This window comes from Panthera onca, chromosome X (assembly GCF_046562875.1).
Source record: "Panthera onca isolate mPanOnc1 chromosome X, mPanOnc1 haplotype 2, whole genome shotgun sequence".
NCBI classification, from domain to species: Eukaryota; Metazoa; Chordata; class Mammalia; order Carnivora; family Felidae; genus Panthera; species Panthera onca.
Genome location: NC_138357.1, coordinates 31,255,160 through 31,274,716, shown reverse-complemented (window position 1 = coordinate 31,274,716; position 19,557 = coordinate 31,255,160). Strand labels below are relative to the sequence as shown.

Here is a 19,557-nt window from a genome sequence, read left to right as displayed (position 1 = left end):
GAATACTATGCGCAAAGCCAAAACCGTATAGCATACTCAGGGAAACAGTCTAATGTTATTAGGACTTTAAAAAACCAAGGGAGTGGGGGTGCCTGGGTGGCTCGGTTGGTTGGGCGTTCGACTTCAGCTCAGGTCATGATCTCGTGGTTTGGGAGTTCGAGCCCCCATGTCGGGCTCTGTGCTGACAGCTCAGAGCCTGGAGCCTGATTCAGATTCTGTATCTCCCTCTCTCTCACTGCCCCTCCGTCCCTCCCTCTCTCTCTCAAAAATAAAATTAAAAAGAAAAAAATCTTAAAAAAAAATTCAAGGGAATACTACTGATCTGACAGGCATAAAAAGACTTGTAAGATTACATTACGAATGACCGTATGGCAACAAATTAGACAACCTAGGTGAAATGGACAAACTCCTAAAACAACAGAATAACACAAACTATCAAAACTCACTAGAAAAGAAACAAAATCTGAATGGACTATCACACGTAAAGACATTTAATTAGAAATCAAAAACCTGCACAAAGAAAAGCCCAGGACCAGTGGCTTCACTGATAAATTCTACTAAAAGTTCAAAGAAGAATGAATACCAGTGCTTCACAAACTTTTCAAAAGAGGAGGAGACACTTCCCAACTCATCCCATGCAGCCAGTATTACTCTGATGCCAAAACCAGGCAAAGGTACAACAACACAACAGAGATCAATCCTGCTTGATACACAGGCAAAAATCCTCAAATGAAAATAAATACTAGCAAACTGAATCCAGCAACATAGAAAAAGATTATATAACATGACCAAGTGGAATTTATCCCATGAAATCAAGATTGGTGCACCATACAAAAAAAAAAAAAAAAATTAACCGAAGCAATAATACACCACAGTAATAGAATAAAAGAGAAAACACACACGATCATCTCAATAGGCCCCAAATGAAAGCTTTTCACAAAACTCAAAACCTTTTCAATATACTAGGAATAGAAGGGAACCTCCTCCACCTGATAAAGGGCATTTGTGAAAAACCCACAATCCCTAAGCTACATATACTAATATCATGCTTAATGGTGAAAGACTGAAAGTTTTCTCCCTGAGATCAGGAACAAGCCAAGGACACTCACTCTCAACACTTCTATTCAACACTACACAAAGTCTAGCCAGGGCAACTAGATGAAGGAAGGAAGGAAGGAAGGAAGGAAGGAAGGAAGGAAGGAAGGAAAGAAAGAAAGAGAGAGAGAGAAAGAGAGAAAGAAAGAAAGAAAGAAAGAAAGAAAGAAAAATGGCATCCAGATTGGAAGGGAAAAAGTAAAATCATCTCTATTTGCAGATGACATGATCTTACATGTAGAAACCCTTCAGAACACACATACACACAATTAAAGCTAATATATTTAGCAAGGCTGCAGGATACAAAATCAATATATGAAAATTAGTGGTAGTCCTATATACTAAAAATGAACGATAAAAAATAATGTTAAGAAAACAGTTACAATAGCATCAGAAAGAACAAAATACTTGGGAATAATTTAACAAATTAAGTGCAAGACTTGTGCGCTGAAAACTATGAAACACTGCTGGAAGAAATTAAAGAACACTTAAGTACACGGAATGACATCCCGTATTTGTGGACTGAACACTTACTATTGTTAAGATGGCAATACTCCCTAAATGAACCTACACCTTCGACACAATCCCTATCAAAACCCAAGCTGGCTTTTTCTGCAGAAATTGACAAGCTGATCCCAAAATTCACATGGAATTGCAAGGAACCCAGAATAGCCAAAACAATCTTGAAAAAGAACAAAGCTTGAGGACTCCCATTTGCTGATTTTGAAACCACAAAAACCACAGTAATCAAGACGGGGTGGTACTGGCATAAAAGATAGAAATACAGAGCAATGGAATGGAACTGAGAGTCCACAACAAACCCATACATATTTGGTTAACTGATTTTTTTTAATGTTTATTTATTTATTTATGGGGGGGGGAATGGGCAGAGAGTGCAAGCAGGTGAGGGGCCGAGAGAGAGGGGGAGAGACAGAATCCCAAGCAGGCTCCTCCCTATCAGCGCAGAGCCCCACAGGGGTCTCGATCTCAGGAACTGTGAGATCGTGACCGGAGCCAAAACCAAGAGTCAGACCCTTAACCAACTGAGCCACCCAGGCACCCCTGGATTTTTGACAAGGGTGTCAAGACCATTCAAAGGAGAAAGAACATTCTTTCTTTCAATAAATGGTACCGGGACAACTGGATATCCACATGTAAAAGGATGAATTAATTGATTAATTTATTTTTTATTCAAGTTCGTTAACATACAGTGCTGTCTTAGCTTCAGGAGTAGAACCCAGTGATTCATCCCTTACATATGACACCCAGCGTTCATCCCAGAAAGTGCCCTCCCTAATGCCCGTCACCCATTCAACCCCACCTACCCACCTACCCCCTCTCCAGCAACCCTCAATTTGTTCTCTGTATTTCAGAGTCTCTTATGAATTTATTAGATCCTTACCTCAGGCCATCTAAAAAATTCACGCAAAATGGATGAAAGGCTTAAACGTAAGAACTGAAACTATAAAGGGGCGCCGGGATGACTCACTTGGTTAAGCATCCAACTCTTGATTTTGGCTCAGGTCATGATCTCACGGTTTATGAGATCAAGCCCCATATCGGGCTCTGTGCTGACAGCATGAAGCCAGCCTGCTTGGGATTCTCTCTCTCTCTTTCTCTCTCAAAATACATAAATATTTTTTTAAAAAAAAGAACTAAAACTATAAAACTCTTAGAAGAAAATGTAGACATAAACCTTCAAGACCTTGAATTAGGCAACGGTTTCTTAGACAAGACACCTAAAGCACAAGCAATCAAAGAGAAAATAAATAGGACTTGATTAAAATTAAAATCTTTTATGCTTCAAAGAATATCATCAAGAGAGTATAAAGCTAATCCACAGAATGGGAGAAAATATTTGCACATTATTTATCTGATAGGAGGCCAGTATCCATTATAAAGAATTCTTACAACTCTGGAGTATTACTCGGCAATCAAAAAGAATGAAATCTTGCCATTTGCAACCACGTGGGTGGGACTGGAGGGTATTATGCTAAGTGAAATTAGTCAGAGAAAGACAAAAATCATATGACTTCACTCATATGAGGACTTTAAGAGACAAATCAGATGAACATAAGAGAAGGGAAACAAAAATAATATAAAAACAGGGAGGGGGACAAAACAGAAGAGACTCATAAATATGGAGAACAAACTGAGGGTTACTGGAGGGATCGTGGGAGGGGGGATGGGCTAAATGGGTGAGGGGCACGAAGGAATCTACTCCTGAAATCATTGTTGCACCATATGCTAACTAATTTGGCTGTGAATTTTAAAAAATTAAAAATAAAATTTAAAAAAACAAGGTTAAGTAACCTGCCTAAGGTCAAAGAATTAATATGTGATAGAATTGGATTAAAACCCTTGAACTAAAAAAAAAAAAAAGAATTCTTACACCTCAACAATTAAAAAGACAAATACACCCATTAAAAATGGGCAAAAAATCCATAGACATTTCTCCAAAGAAGACATGCAAATGACCAAAAAGTACATGAAAAAGCTGCTCAGCATCATCTGCCAGGAGGGAAATGCAAATCAAAACCACAGTGAGCTCCCACTTCACGCACACTAGGATCACCATGATCAGAAAGACAGGGGTGCCGGGGTGGCTCAGTTGGTTAAGCGTAGGACTTCAGCTCAGGTCATGATCTCACGGTTCATGGGTTCGAGCCCCGCGTCAGGTTCTGTGCTGACAGCTCGGAGCCTGGAGCCTGCTTCAGATTCTGTGTCTCCCTCTCTCTCCCCCACTCATGCTCTGTCTCTCTCTCTCTCTCTCTCTCCTTCAAACATAAATAAAAACATTTAAAAAAAAGAAAGAAAACATGCTAAATGAAAGATGCTAGACATAAAAAGCTACAATATTTCTGGTGCCTTTTTAAAAAAAATGTTTTTTAATGTTTATTTATTTTTGAGAGAAGAGAGAGAAAGAGACAGAGTGCCAGCGGGGGAGGGGCAGAGTGCGAGGGAGACAGAGACTCCGAAGCAGGCTCCATGCTGTCAGCACAGAGCCTGATGCGGGGCTCGAACTCATGGACCACGAGATCATGACCTGAGCCGAAGTTGGACGCTCAACGGACTGAGCCACCCGGGCGCCCCTGGTTCCTTTTTAATGAAGTTATCGAGAATAGGCAAATCCACAGAGACAGAAAAAGATCAATGGTTGCCAGGGGCTGGGGGAGAAGGACATAAAGAGTGACTAGGAGCAGGTACAAGGTTTGTTTTGGGGGGCGGGGGTGATGGAAATGATAAGTAGTGATGACGGGTTGCATAATCTCGTGAATATACTAAAACCACCGAACCGCACACTTTAAAATCGTAAGTTTTATGGCATACGACGTGGGCCTCAAGTAAAAATAATAAATCTCTGAGGGTGGAGCTGAGGCATTAGGACTTTTTTGTTGTTGTTGATTTTTGAAAGCGAGGGCATGAACGGGAGAGGGGCAGAGAGGTGGCGTGGACAGAGGATCCGAAGCGGGCTCTGCGTGGACAGCAGAGGGCCCGCTGCGGAGCTCGAACCCACAAACCGCGAGCTCATGACCCAAGCCGCAGTCAGCCGACTGAGCCACCCGGGCGCCCCGGCGTCAGGACTTAAACAAAACAAAGTCCCCGGGATGGTGCTAACACAGCCAGGGGGGAGAGTCACTACGTGAGGGTGCGTGCGAAGAGCAGAACTGCTGAGGAATAGAGACTGTAGAGACTGACGATTATTATTCTCCCAGTTGAGGGACATGGAAACGGGCCCAAAAAGCTTAGGTGACTTGCCCAAAGTCACAAAGTGGTCCTGCCTGGGGCAGAACTCCGAAGTCTGTGCCATCTTTAACGTTCCATTTCTCTCACAAGTATCGCTTGTGTCAAACGCGCCACCATTCGCCAACATCACGCGACTAGGGCCTTGGCAATATTTTGGCTTCCGTGTACCACTTCTGGTTCCTACTGGGACTCTAAATCCAACCTCAGCCTGAAGGGAGAGACGCGCCACGCAAGCGACTTCTAGAATCCCCAAGTCGGTCAATCTCATAAGCCTGAGCTTTCAAACCACAGGATTTCAAATAAAGGGGACTGTATACTTCTCAATGAGTTAACCTTCAAATACCAGTGACAGATGGGATTTTGTCAAGTTTATAAAAACTTATCTATTCCTAACTATGTGCCAAGAATCAGGCAAGATGTGCTAAGGGTTTTGGAAGTATAAGGCAGGATTCTTGCGCTCGAAAAGTTCACCCTGATATGGAGACAAGGTACTTAACTGGTATAAGGAAGTGATTAACATGAGCTAGCTAGCTGGACTAATTGACCTTGATTTTCTGTCCTGCCCTTAATCTCTAGGAATATGTGAGGGAGGGAAGGCCAAAACCAAAACGCAACACAACATTCTCCCTGGCTGTGGCAGTCTCTGAGACGGCCCCCAATGATCCTTGCACCCTGGTACCGACACCCTGCACAGTCCCCTCCCAAAAGGAGGGGGGCTGACCTGTAATACCAAGAGGACACTGCAGAAATGATGGGGACTTCTGAGTCTTGGTCACAAAAGATATTGTGGCTTGCTCTCTCTTGGATTACTCATGCTGTGGGAAGCCAGCTGTCCCATCACAAGGGTATTCAAGCAGCCTTATGGCAGACCCTTGTGATGAGGGGCTGGGGCTCCTCCCCAACAGCACTCAGCTGCCAACCCTGTGAGTGAGCCACCTGGGAAGTGGGACCGCCAGCCCCAAGCGAGACTTCAAATGACTGCACCCTTGGTCGGCCTCGTAACCACAGCCTCACGAAGAGACGGGAACCACCCGCCCAAACTGCTGTTGAATCCCTGACCCGCAGAAACTAGATGACATGGTAAATGTTGTTGTGTTTAAAGAAAAAAAAATCAGGGGCGCCTGGGTGGCTCAGTCGGTTAAGCGTCCGACTTTGGCTCAGGTCACGATCTCACAGTCTGTGAGTTCGAGCCCCGCGTCGGGCTCTGGGCTGATGGCTCAGAGCCTGGAGCCTGCTTCCGATTCTGTGTCTCCCTCTCTCTGCCCCTCCCCCATTCATGCTCTGTCTCTCTCTGTCTCAAAAATAAATAAAAACGTTTAAAAAATTAAAAAAAAAAAAAAAAAGAAAAAAAAATCAAGGGGAACCTGGCCGGCTCAGTCAGCAGAGCGTGCAACTCTTGATCTTAGGGTCACGAGTTCAAGCCCCACACTGGGCGTAGAGCTTACAAAAAGAAAAAAAAAAAAAAAAACGGGGCGCCTGGGTGGCTCAGTCGGTTGAGCATCTGACTTCAGCTCACGTCATCTCACAGTCTGTGAGTTCGAGCCCCGCATCGGGCTCTGTGCTGACAGCTCAGAGCCTGGATGGAGCCTGTTGGATCTGAGAGAGAACGTCAGGCGACGAAGGAGAGGAGGCAGTGAGGTACACAGTTCTGAGTACGGGAGAGAAATGCAGGCAGATGGGAGACTTTGTGAGGCTTCAGCATCTAAGTGTAACTGATGTCATGAAAGGCGGTGAGAATGTCCGAGGAGAGTATAAAGAGGGGAGGTCAGAGCCCTGGGGAATGCCAACATTTAACGGGCAGGCAGAGGAAGAATCCGGAAGACTGAGAAAGCCAAAGGAGGAGGAGGAGAATCTCCAGAACAGCTTCACAGAAATCAAGGAAGGAGAGCAACCAGGGAGGCACGGTCAACAGAGATCCAGACAGAAAAGCACTGGATTTGCAACTGTGCGAGCGGCGGAGGAGGGAAAGGGGCGCCTGGGGAACGACAGTGCCAAAAGAGAAGGACTCGAGAATGCGTGACTTGGAGGTGGACAGCGACAGGCTCCAGGGCCTATGGTGGCCGGGCCGCCACGTTTTCAGCAACCCGTGCTCTCCCACACAGCTTGGCTACAGAAGAGCAGAGCGAAACTCCACCCTGGCCAGCGGGGGGGGACCCCAAGAACGGGCCATTGGAAAGACTGTTGATTAGAGAGGGAACAGTGCCAACGTGGGGTGGGGGGGGAGCAGACGACACCTCGTTGGTAAACTCTAAGAACTACCTGGTCCTAAGGTTAGGCCTGGAGCTGGCTCGCTTCTAGGGCCAGGCTGATTGGACTCCCGGGTTTCTACTTCAGCCTAAGGCCGTTCAGTTTTCTGGCCCGGAGGGGAGGGCATCTGCCTTTTAGTGCCATAGGGGCCTGTGGCCTGGCTGTGTGGTTAGATCAGTTTCTGTATTAACTGAGTAATATACATCCGTTCGATACATGTAATATACAATACAATTATACGTTACTACATGTAATTACAATACATATAACAAATCCATAATAAATATCCTGGTGATCTTAAAGACAGTCAGTTGGCAATTTTCAAAATCAGAAAATTAAATAAAGGTTAACGGAGGGAGAAAAAGCACAAGACAATGCATTAGCTTGGGACAAGGTGCCTTCCTCATAAAGCCTCCTGTATACCATAATGGAGTGTTTGGAGTATTTTTCCCCAATGTTTCCTGAAGGGCCTTCCTTTGCAGATCTCATCAATTTTAGAATCTGGTCGTATTATTGGCCTCGAGTTGTATCTCGTATAGAACCAACTGTCGTCGCTTCAGGCACACCATTTTATTGTATTTAAAAAAGTTTTTTTTAACACTGGGGCACCTGGATGGCTCAGCTGGTTAAACGTCTGACTTCGGCTCAGGTCATGATCTCACAGTCCGTGGGTTCGAGCCCCGCGTCGGGCTCTGTGCTGACAGCTCAGAGCCTGGAGCCTGCTTCGGATTCTTTGTCTCCCTCTCTCTCTGCCCCTTCCCAGCTTGCACTCTGCTCCCTCTCAAAAATAAACAGACATTAAAAAAAAAATTTTTTTTTTAATTTTAACACTTATTCATTTTTGAGAGAGAGAGAGAGAGAGAGAGAGAGAGCGAGCGAGCAAGCAAGCATGCGGGGCTCGAACCCACGAACCGTGAGATCATGACCTGAGCAGAAGTCAGACGTTTAACCAACTGAGCCACCCAGGCACCCCCAGCTACACCATTTTAGAAACCCAGTTGTCCCAATGGGGCTTGGTGCCTGCTTTGCTACTGAATCGCCTAGCAGTATTTCCGCTTCTCTTTGTTAGTGCGGGCTGACAGCAGTTTGGTTTCTTAAATTAACATAGTAAGAGGTCAGCTTGTAGCTTTTCCCAGTTCAACACTAGAACACAAGCTCCATACAGGCAGGGTGCGTTGCTTGTTTACTGGTCGTGATGGGTTGGATGGATCCCTCAAAACGTCATGTCCTTCCAGTAACCTCAGAACGTGGCCTTATTTGGAAAGAGGGTCCTTGCAGATATAATTAGTTACGATGAGGTCATGCAGATGGGTAGGATGTGCCCTTAATCCAATATGACTGGTGTCCCTATAAAAAGAAGAGAAGAAAAACAGAGACAGAGACCCAGGGAGAAGACCACGTGATAATATAGGCATCTATGAGCCAAGAAACGCCACGGACCGGCGGCAAGCACCAGAAGCTGGGAAGGGCCAAGGAAGGATCCTGCCCTCAAACTTGCCCCGCCAACACCTTCATTTCAGACTTCTAGGACTCAGAAGAAATGCGAGGCAGTTTCTGTTGTGCTAAGCCACCTAGTTTGTGGTACTTTGTTACAGCAGCCCTCGCAAAAGAATACAGTGGCACATCCCAGGTTTCTAGGACAGTGCCTGGCACACAGGAGGGGCCCAATAAATAAAATATACGTCAAGGGACGTATGGACTTTTTAATTCCCCACAACCGACCTCTCTGTGGTATCAGGCACCTGTTGACGGCCACTGTCCCCTGATGTACACACTCCTTGATGCTCTCTCCTCTCGGTTCCCACGTCACCAGGTCCTAATTATTTTTGTCTGCTTTTTTAAGTGTATTTATTTTGAGAGAGAGCGCACACGCATGCGTGCGTGCAAGTGGGGGAGGGGCAGAGAGAGAGGGAGACAGACTCCCAAGCAGGTTCCGTGCTGACAGCGCAGAGCCCAATGAGGGGCTCAAACTCACGAACCATGAGATCATGACCTGAGCGGAAATCAAGAGTTGGATGCTTAACCGACTGAGCTACCCAGACGCCCCTTATCTGCTTTTTATTTTTATTTTTTTAATTTTATTTATTTTTCAGAGAGAGAGTATGAGTGAGCAAGGGGCGGAGGTGAGGGGTGGGGTAGGAGAGAGAATCCCACATGATATAGAGAGGAAGAGAGAGTGAAGAGCCCAGAGCAGGGCTCAGGCTCACCTGAAGCGGGGCTCAAACTCACAAACCATGAGATCATGACCTGAGCTAAAATTGGATTTAACCGACTGAGCCACCCAGGTGCCCCCCTTGTCTGTTTTATTTTATTCATTTTTTATTTAATGTTTATTTTTGAGAGAGAGAGAGAGACAGAGCACAAGCAGGGGCAGAGAGAGAGGGAGACACAATCCAAAGCAAGCTGTCAGCACCAAGCTCGATGCGGGGCTCGAACCCATGAACTGTGAGATCATGACCTGAGCCAAAGTCGGATGCTTAACCAAGAGAGCCACCCAGGCGTCCCTTTAAAAAAATTGTTTTAATGTTTGTTTATTTTTGAGAGAGAGACAGAGACAGAGAGTGAGAAGGAGATGGGCAGAAAGAGAGGGAGACACAGAATCCGAAGCAGGCTCCAGGCTCTGAGCTGTCAGCACAGAGCCCGACGCGGGGCTCAAACTCACGAACTGTGAGATCATGACCTGAGCCAAAGTCAGATGCTTAACAGATTGAGCCACCCAGGCGCATCCCCCCTTGTCTGCTTTTTAAACGTCAGTGTTTCCCAGGATTGTATCTTGAGTCCTCTCTCTTCTTGCTCCGCACTCCACATAACGTTAGCCCTTCCCAGGTTTCAATTCCCCATCTCAAGCAAGGACTCCCAATCTAAAACAGATCTAACCATGTCACTCTCCTGCTTAAAAAAGAGAACAAGCTATTGCCGACAGATAAAGTCCAAATTTGTCTACTTCGGCATTTTACTCTGTCCCCACCCCAGGATGCACGAACCCCTTCCTGTAAAGTAACCTGGGCTATAGTCACCAAGGACCATTCAAATTTCCCAAGCACATCATATGTGATGCTTTCAATGCTTCCATATCCCTTCCACCTGGGATGCTTCTCAACCCCCTCATCTAGTTGGTGAAATCCTAGTTCAAGGCCACACACAAATGCCATCATCTTTCGGTGCCTTTCCTGATCACCCTTCAGGAGAATGACCCACTCCCATCTGTTTTTCCATAGCCTTTTGTCCACCATGCCGGCATTTTATCCTAACACAACAGGTGACCAGTCCGCTCGATGAGGGATGGGCTCTTTAATGGTAAGGGCAGTACCTTATCCATCTTAATTTTTTGGCAAGTTTATTTATCTTTGACACAGAGAGAGAGAGAGAGAGAGGGAGGGAGAGAGAGTGAGAGTGAGTGCAGGGGAAGGGCAGAGAAAGAAGGAGACACAGAATCCGAAACAGGCTCCAGGCTCTGTCTGAGCTGTGAGCACAGAGCCTGACGCGGGGCTCGACCTCACGAACCGCGAGATCATGACCTGGGCCAAAGTCGGATGCTTAAACAACTGAGCCACCCAGGCGCCCCAATACCTTATCCACCTTCCCAGAGCCAGTCCCCAGCTCAGTGCTTGGCACATGGCATGCTCCCAGAGATTACAGGTTAAATGACCTCATTCTACTTGCAAAAGTCCCCCCAAATTACAGCTATCAAATGGCAACAGAAGTGCATATCCGCAGCATTTCAACAGAGCACAGCGAAGATATTGCTGTGTCCGCAGAAGTTAGGGCCAATGCAAAGGTCAAAGCGTTAGGCCCACAAGAATGACCCGTTCAGCGCTGGACGGGGTGTTTATATTCCTCGGAACCCGACTGCGGCACAGAAAGGAAATTCCAGACAGAGAGCATCCACCTCTTACCTCCGAAGGTACATAGTCTCCTCGTCTTCTGTGTTACAAAACTTGTGGGCGTGTTTGGCAGCATCGATCACCCGGGACCGATCCCGGGGCCTCATGGGCAGTTTCTCTAACTGACAGTCTGAAGAAATGGAGAAAGATTTGGTCACAGGAGCCACTGAGAGATACCTGGAGGCAATCACAAGTTTTCAGTGGGGCCCTTAGCGCCGTAATTTTGCACTATAATTGCTATGCTTATTGATGGCTATTACTGGATTCCCCAGCGAAAAAATGACTTGGTGTCAGAACACCCGCAGCTGTTCCGTTACCAACTTGGTGATCTTTGGCAACTTCCTTTGGGTTTTTTTTTTCCCCCTTATTTGAAGGATGAGTAGATCACAGTGTCTCAAAAGTCCTTCCCAGCACTGCAAGTTTTCCATGAGTGTTTCTGTGACCCTGGGACACTTGGCTCGTGTTATAATGCATGAGAATCAGACAGGAAGGAGGACATCGTCATCAAGCGTCATCAAGCCTCGTTTAGGAAGGCATAGGGAAGGGTGGATCCCCGCTTACAAAAGGAGAGAGACGGGGGAGGTGCTATGCTACAAGTGGTATGCAAATGACCCAAGCCAGGCTAGAGGCGTTTCCGTCCGAAAACAATGAAAACACGCAGGAAATAAATGAGGTGCAGTTACAAAGCAGATGGAAACTGATATAATGCAAATTAAGCACCTAAAGGGTCATGGAGAAGTCAAGTGACCACAGTGATTCGAGATTAATGGAAGAGAGGGAGGGGGAGTCAGAGAACGCCAGCCAGTTTGCATGTTGATCAATCTTCACAATGACCTGCTGGAGTAGACATTTCGTAGCCCAATTCGGAGTTTGAAGGTGAGGGAATTGAGGCTGCCAAAGAGTGTGCATTTACTGAGGACAACAAGTATTCAGACTCAACTCTAGGTGATCAAAAGAGAACTCATTCATTCAATGAATAGGCGAGGGCCCTCAAAGTACCAGGTGCAAACGTAGTGCTGGGGATTCAGCAAATAACAGAGCCAAGTCCCTGCCCTGATGCAGTTTACATTCTAGCGGAGGAGGCAGAAAATTTTTAAATAAGAATTACAAAATATGACTTTGGATAATGATAAGTGCCAATAAAAAAACCTGGCCGGATATTAAGAGGATGGACAGTGATCTCAGTGATAAGTGCTACCAAGAAAAATCAGGCAGAGTTAAGAGGGCAAAGAGTAACAAGGGTGCTGTTTTAGATAGCCAAGGAAGAGTTTTCTGGTTTTTTTTTTTAATGTTTATTTCTGAAAGAGAGAGAGAGAGAGAGAGAGAGAGAGAGAGAGACACACACACACAGAGCGTGAGTGGGGGAGGGGCAGAGGGTGAGGGAGACACAGACTCCGAAGCAGGCTCCAGGCTCTGAGCTGTCAGCACAGACCCTGACCTGATGCTGGCTCGAGCCCACGAACTGGGATTCGTGGGAGATCATGACCGAGATCATGACCTGAGCCGACCTCTGGCACTTAACTGCCAGAGCCACTCAGGAGCCCCCAGGGAAGAGTTTTCAAATGAAGAGACGTTTCAGCTGAGCCCTCCATGAAATAAGGAAGCACCTAGGGAAGAGTGTTCGAGGCAGAAAAAATGCCAATCCCAAAGGCTCGGGGAGGCAGGTTTTGACGTGATGAAGAAAAATCAAAAAGGCCACTGTAGCTGTAGCACAGTGAGCAAGGGGAAGAGGGGTAGGGGATGAGGTCGGAGAGGTAGTTGAGGATCTTATCATGCAGGGTCTAGGTATGGGCTTTGGTTTTACTCTTGGTTTCATAGGAAAACACCAAGTTTGGAACAGGACTCCGGCAGCTGTGTGGGAAAAAGCCCCCAGGAAACAGAGAGTGGAGGGTAAAAGGCTATCGTGGCAGTTCCAGGTGAGGGACGACGGTGGCTTGGGCTAGAGTGGCAGAAATGAAGTGGGAAGAAGCAGTAAGGTTCTGGATAGATTTTTCAAGGAAGGGCCGGCACAGCGTGTTGATGGATTGGATAGATCAAAGGTATGAAAAAGAGACAAGTCAAGAATGATTCTGAGATTCCGGGCGAATAGGGGAGAGTGGGAAGTAGGGGGTCATGAAGTCAATTTGAACATGATCTCTTTGAGAGACCCATTAGACATCCAAGTGGAGACACGGAACAGGCAGCTGGAGTTTGAGGGGAAGTGTGGTTGAAGGATGAACATTTGGGAGTCATCACCGTAGAGACGGTATTTAAAGCTTGGGAATGGTTGAGATCGCTTAGAGAGCGAGTATGGGTTGAGAGTAGGTAAGAGGACTGAGCCCTAGGGCCTTGCAATGCCTAAAAACCTGAGTCAGAAAAAAGAACTAGACACTGACAAAGGGCAAAATCAAGGTAGGAGGAAAATCAGGAGATTGTGGAGTCTTGGAAGTAAAAGAAAAAAGTGTTGTTGTTGTGTTTTTTGTTTTATTTTATTTTATTTGGAGGGGGAGGGGGAGGGGGAGAGGGAGAGGGAGAGGGAGAGGGAGAGGGAGAGGGAGAGGGAGAGGGAGAGGGAGGATCCCAGGCAGGCTCAGCACTGTCTGTCGGGAGAGGGGAGAGGGGAGAGGGGAGAGGGGAGAGGGGAGAGGGGAGAGGGGAGAGGGGAGAGGGGAGAGGGAGAGGGAGGATCCCAGGCAGGCTCAGCACTGTCTGTCAGTGCAGAGCCCCGTGCAGGGCTGGAACTCACAAACCATGGGATCATGACCTGAACCGAAGTCCGAGGTCTCACCGACTGAGCCACCCAGGTGCCAAGAAAAAGGTGTTTTAAGAAGGATGGAATCATCATCTCTGTCAAATGACACTAAGATGTGGACCAAAATGAGCACTGATTACTGACCACTGGGACTAGTAACACGTTCAGTCACCGACCTTGACAAATACGGTTTCGGTGGTGGGGCAGGAAGGAAAGCCTGCCTGAAATTAGCTCAACAGGAATGGGACTGGGAATGGGAAGTGAGGATACAGAGACAGTCAATATAGGCAGCTTTTTTTTTTTTAGAAGTGTTGCTATAAAAGAAACAAAGAAATGGGGATACAGCTGGAAGAAAATGGAGGGATCAAGGGAGGATTTTATTCTGGTTTAAGAGAAGAGCCATAGCAGCATCCTAGCACCCGGCAGAAAGGTTACAAAGTTTATAGAGGCGGACTGGGAGGAGAGGGAGATGGCCAGTTCATTTTTCCTGAAGGAGAAATTTGCTTTTGAGGGGAGCCTGGATACACTCACAAAGTTAAACAGAAAACAGAAAAGCTATCCTGGAGCGGGGCAGGGATGGAGAGCGAGGAAAACCACTCTTCAAAGCGACGTGCCTCCTAGATCCCCAAGTTTCCCGTCTTGCAGACGCCGCCCAGTTCCCCGACCACTCACCCAGCACCAGGACCATCTGGCCACACAAACAGTAGTAGACGTGGAGGGGCTTCTCGCCGTCGTCATACTCCTCCCGATCCCGGGTGTCGGAGCAGACTACCGACCGGGACACTACTTTAGGCATAGTTCTGAAGAGCAGCAGGGAAACTCCTGCCAAAAAAGAAGGGTCGCGCAGAAATGATGTCACAGACGTGCCTCGAGCCTCTTCCCAGCCGGAAGGCTGGTCACGTGTCAGTAGCAGTCCCGTGGACTTCCGGGTGGTTCCATTCGACCAGGATGCGGGGGGGGGGGGGGGGGGGGGCGCCCTGAAGCGCTCAGAACCTCCTCTGCCTTGGCCTGAGTTAGCTGGGACTTCTTTGCTTGGGACAGTCCTGATACTGCTGAAGTTAATTCATGTATATTGGTATACACGTCTGTATATGCAGATATATGAAACCAGAGAGAACAAAGAACTATATGTGCACATTACCGGCTTCATACAGATTTTAGGTGTGCATCTAAATACGGTCGTGATTTTAATGGCTGTATTCAGGATGAGAACCTAATGAAGTAGAGATATCTTTTCAAAGTTGAGATATAATTCATGTAGCATAACATTCACCCCTTAAAAAGTATATAAAGCTGTGGTTTTTAGTATATTCACCAAGCTGTGCAACCTGCAGAACTAATTCCAGAATATTTTCATCATCCCCCAAAGAAATCCCATATCGTTAGCAGTCACTCCCCACCTTTTCCCAGCACCCCCCCCCCGCCCCGCCCCCGGCAACCACTAGTCTAATCTCTGTCCCTGTGGATTTGCCTCTTCTGAGCGTTTCCTATGAATGAAATCATACAACATGTGGCTGTTGATGTCTGGCTTCTTTTCACTCAGCATCGTGTTTTCGAGGTTCATCCCATGTTGTAGCGTGAATGGGTAAACAGCAGTAATGAATCAGTAAAAAGGAGCTTCATTCTTTTTTACGGCTGAATATCCTGCTGTGTGGCTATCCCGCATGTTGTTGATCTCCTGGGCCGTCGATGAACAGTTGGGTTGTTCCCACTTTTTGGATATAACGACTAACGCTGCTGTGAACGTCGGCGTACAAGTTGTTGTGAGGACGAACGTTTTTCGTGTTCTTCGGTGCATACCGTTTTGCATCCCCACTATGAATATACAGGGGAGGGGGCCTGATTTCTTCACAGCCTCACCAATAATTACTTTTGTCTCTCTTTTTGATCATGACCATCCTGGTGGGTGTGAAGTGACATCTCCTTGTGGTTTTTGACTCGCCTTTCCCTGGTGGTTAATGATGAGCACCTTTTCACACACTTGTTGGTCGTTTATGTATCTCCTTTGGAGAAATGTCTATGCAAATGCTTTGCCCATTTTGAAACGGGCTGTCATCTTATTGCTGAATTGTAAGAGTTGGTTATACCTTCTAGATACTAGACCCTGATCATGCAAATGACTTACAAACAGAGGCCTCTTAATAATCCTGTTTGCCACGGTCGTAAGGGGACAGTTTCCACCCTTCCTTCCCCAACCCAGAAACTGCTCCAGAATGTTCTTTGTGGAGGACGAGAGCCTGGAGCAATCCGGAATAAGGACGTTGAGGCAGTTCACATTGGATAGCTTCAAAAATCCAAGCGACAACACCAAAATAGTGGAGTTTTAACACAGAACTTAGTGAAGGCAGCAGGAGCATGTGACTAGAAAATTGACAGTTTGGCTGGCTGAAAGAAGCTCAAAACACACAAGGTGTAAACCAAGGGGAATTTAAAGGCATCTGCTAGAACCTCGAACGAATGTGAATTAAATAAAATATAAAAGAAATGTGGTGTGTATATATATATGATATATGTATATCATATATATATATTATATATATATATATAATGGAGTGTTACTCAAGCATAAAAAAGGATGAGATCTTGCCATGCGCGACATGGATGGACCTAAAGGGTATTATGCTAAGTGAGGTAAGTCAGACAAAGACAGACAAATACCACATGGTTTCACTCGTATGTGGAACCTAAAAAGCAAAACAAACAAAAAGCAGAATCAGACCTATAAATCCCAAGAACAAGCAGTTGCCAGAGGGAAGGGGGGTAGGAGAATGGGCAAAATGGGCGAAGGGGAGTAGGAGATGCAGGCGCCCAGCTATGGAATGAAGAAGTCATGGGAATAAAAGGTACCGCGTACGCAATATAATCGATGGCATTGTATTAGCATTGCACGGTGATGGATGGTAGCTACAATCGTGATGAGCATAGCTTAATGTATAGGGTCGTTGAATCACTATGTTGTAAAACTGAAACTAACGTCACATCACGTGACAACTATATTCACCATTTTTTAGCCTGTATTCAAATTTTTAAAAATCAATTCAAGTCTTGGGGCGCCTGGGTGGCTCCGTCGGTTGAGCGTCCGACTTTCGGCTCAGGTCACGATCTCACAGTTCGTGGGTTCGAGCCCCGCATCAGGCTCTGTGCTGACCTCTTGCTCAGAGCCTGGAGCCTGCTTCCGATTCTGTGTCTCCCTCTCTCTCTGCCCCTCCCCTGCTCACGCTTTGTCTCACTCTGTTTCTCAAAAATAAATCAATGTAAAAACAAATTTTAAAAAATTAATTCAAGTCTTAGAGAATCACAGTGTTTGCTCCTCAGGTCTTACTCCAATGTCATCCATATGATTTCATATTATTTGATATTTATTGATCCTCTGCTGTGTGTCAGGCAGTGCATTTGTATATATGTACATTTGTACAACAGGCAGTTGTATAGTGATCACCTATAAATAATCTCACCCCCTCGTGTGCCATAGTCAAATGCAGGGCCGGGTGAACTTTTGAAATAAATATTTCAGCCTTTGGAGGGCCGAGAGGCAAAACCAAGAAGATTATTCAGGTACTTCTATAGCGAGAGAAAACAAATTTCCACAAATGTGTTATTGATGAAATTCAAAATATAAAAGTAATTAATTTTTTGCGATACAGGTCTGCTAATGAGAAGAATAGCATTCTTTTATAGAGGGGATAATATTTCACTTAATTAGGGCTCAAAGTGAGTGTTCTCTATCATCAAAATCTCTTGCAATCTCAATACACCTGGTCAAGGTGAGATTTTTCAGAACCTCATTTTGATTTTGTAATGAAAGTTTACAGCTTTTTTCCAAGAGTCAACAAACTGAAAGCGCTTGTTAATAAAAGTCTTACTGAAATAAAGCGGTCGCCAATATCCCTCTGTTAATACTTATCTGCAGTGAGATTTTATGTATTTCATCTTTGAAAAAAATTTTAACCCAGATACACACTGCCAAGTACTGATACCAAATATCTGATTTCAACTGAACATATTCATATTTTAGAAGGAACTTATAGAATTCAATTGGATTCTTCTCTTGATATTTGCCTTTTTAGTGCGGCATTACATTACGGAACAATCACTTCCAACTGAAATTTAGGTGGAAGCTCCCGAGATGCACAGTTAAACTGATTTTTAAATATAGAAATTTCCGTTGCGCTTTGCATCAAGTTCCGAAAAACGCCACTGGAATTGTAAATTTGGACTCAGAAAATGTATTCATTGCAAATTGGTGAGGGAATTCAAATCCCGATTTTTGTTTTCATTTTTGACGGCGCAGGAAGAGATCAAAGTAAAGGCGTTACTTGTGATTCAAACAATGTTCGTTGTCATTGAAATGACTTTACTGAAATACAAGTTGCACATACGAGCAGGGTTTTGCCTTGTAATTTTAGTCTCAATGCATTAAGTAACATTAAGCCTACAGCAAAAGCTAATTTAAAAAAAAAAAAAATCCAGTGTTTAATAGTGGTTGCAGGTGGTTCTTCTCATTCAGAAAACGTTGGGTCTCAGCCTTGAGCTCAAAAAAAAAAAAAAAGGCTGGTTTTTTTTGACTGAGAAAAACTTTACCACTGCTGTTGGTTGGGCTTTGTACATTTCTCCAACGAAGCCTTGTTCTGCTCCGTACGTGTTCGCAACACATCTTAGCAGATTCTACTTCAGGTTGTACCGAATTAGTATTTTCTTGACTTCTTTGAAAACAGTCTCCTCTGAGTCATTCCACACAGGCCAATTCTGCCATCACGTTAAACTCGTTGAGTGAAGTGCAGCAACTGAACAGTATGGCCACCTCATTGCCCTGTTTTTTATTTTTTTTTAATTTTTAAATGTTTATTTAGTTTTGAGAGACGGGGCATGAGTGGGGGAGGGGCAGAGAGAGAGACAGACAGAGAGACGGAGAGACAGAATCTGAAGCAGGCTCCAGGCTCCGAGCTCCGAGCTGTCAGCACAGAGCCCAATGCGGGGCTCGAACTCACGAACCGCGAGATCATGACCTGAGCCGAAGTCGGCGCTTAGCCGACTGAGCCACCCAGGCGCCCCGCCCTGTTTTTTAAATGACTGTTGGTGTTGCTTCCAATGTCCTCAACTCTTTAAGCCAGTATTCTTGCTTGAAAGGCTAACAGTCTTTGCAAAGTTTCCCTGGGCCTATTTCCTTGGCTTCTGCAATCAAACGCGATTTAATTAACTCATCATCAGTAAACAGCTTTCCTAGCTTGGCTAACAAATGAGCCACTCAGAAAAATTACTGTGGTTGCAGCCTCATTTTCGTTTTTGTGAAGAATTCTGCTATGATGAGATATCCCATTTTAACCTTTCGAATTTTTCTAACCGTTGCTTTCCTGGGAGTTGGGAACATTGCCCTGAGCACTTCCTTTGGTAATGTCGTCGTGTAGCGTATCGTTTCAGCAATGCTACGGTGTCATTGTGTAATAAGCACAGCGCTTTGACATCAAATGTGATAACCAAGAAATCTCCATTCCCCTGTGCCTTAAAAAGCATGACATTCCAAACCCACTTTTCTTTTTTTTTGACATGAGAGGTAGGCACTTGCAATAAAAAAAAAAAAAAAAAAAAAAAAAAAACACCAAAAATGCCTTAATACGGTGGTACACGTGGCCTTCAAAATGCTGTCGAGTTACAGCTGCATCACCGCAATTTGTGGTACACCCAGCAACGGTGTGATGACAGCGCCACGTACAGTCTCTGTCACAGCTACTCAGCTCTGCTGTTGGAGCACAAAAGCAGCCACAGACAATACAGGAATGAAACAGCGTGGCTGCGTCCCAACGAAACTTTATTTACGGACATTGATCATTTGAATTTCATATCATCCTGTGTCAT

General features: G+C 45.5%; 1 protein-coding gene across 5 annotated transcripts in view; it reads right to left on the bottom strand.

Moving 5' to 3' along the window:
* STEEP1 (STING1 ER exit protein 1) overlaps positions 1-14,594 on the bottom strand; it is a 42,278-nt gene extending 27,684 nt beyond the window's left edge. For 2 of the 5 annotated variants that reach the window (XR_014136854.1, XM_081793851.1), the window contains exons 1-3: positions 14,377-14,594; positions 10,986-11,103; positions 8,347-8,436 (exon numbers count right to left, since the gene is read on the bottom strand). Coding sequence is in view for 4 of the 5 variants with exons in the window: in XM_081793851.1 (XP_081649977.1) it covers positions 8,347-8,436; positions 10,986-11,103; positions 14,377-14,500 (332 nt within the window). In the remaining variant the exon portion in view is untranslated. The remainder of the gene's footprint in view (positions 1-8,346; positions 8,437-10,985; positions 11,104-14,376) is intronic. The other 3 variants (XM_081793852.1, XM_081793853.1, XM_081793854.1) reach the window with 3 other exon arrangements.
* Positions 14,595-19,557: the final 4,963 nt, after the last annotated feature.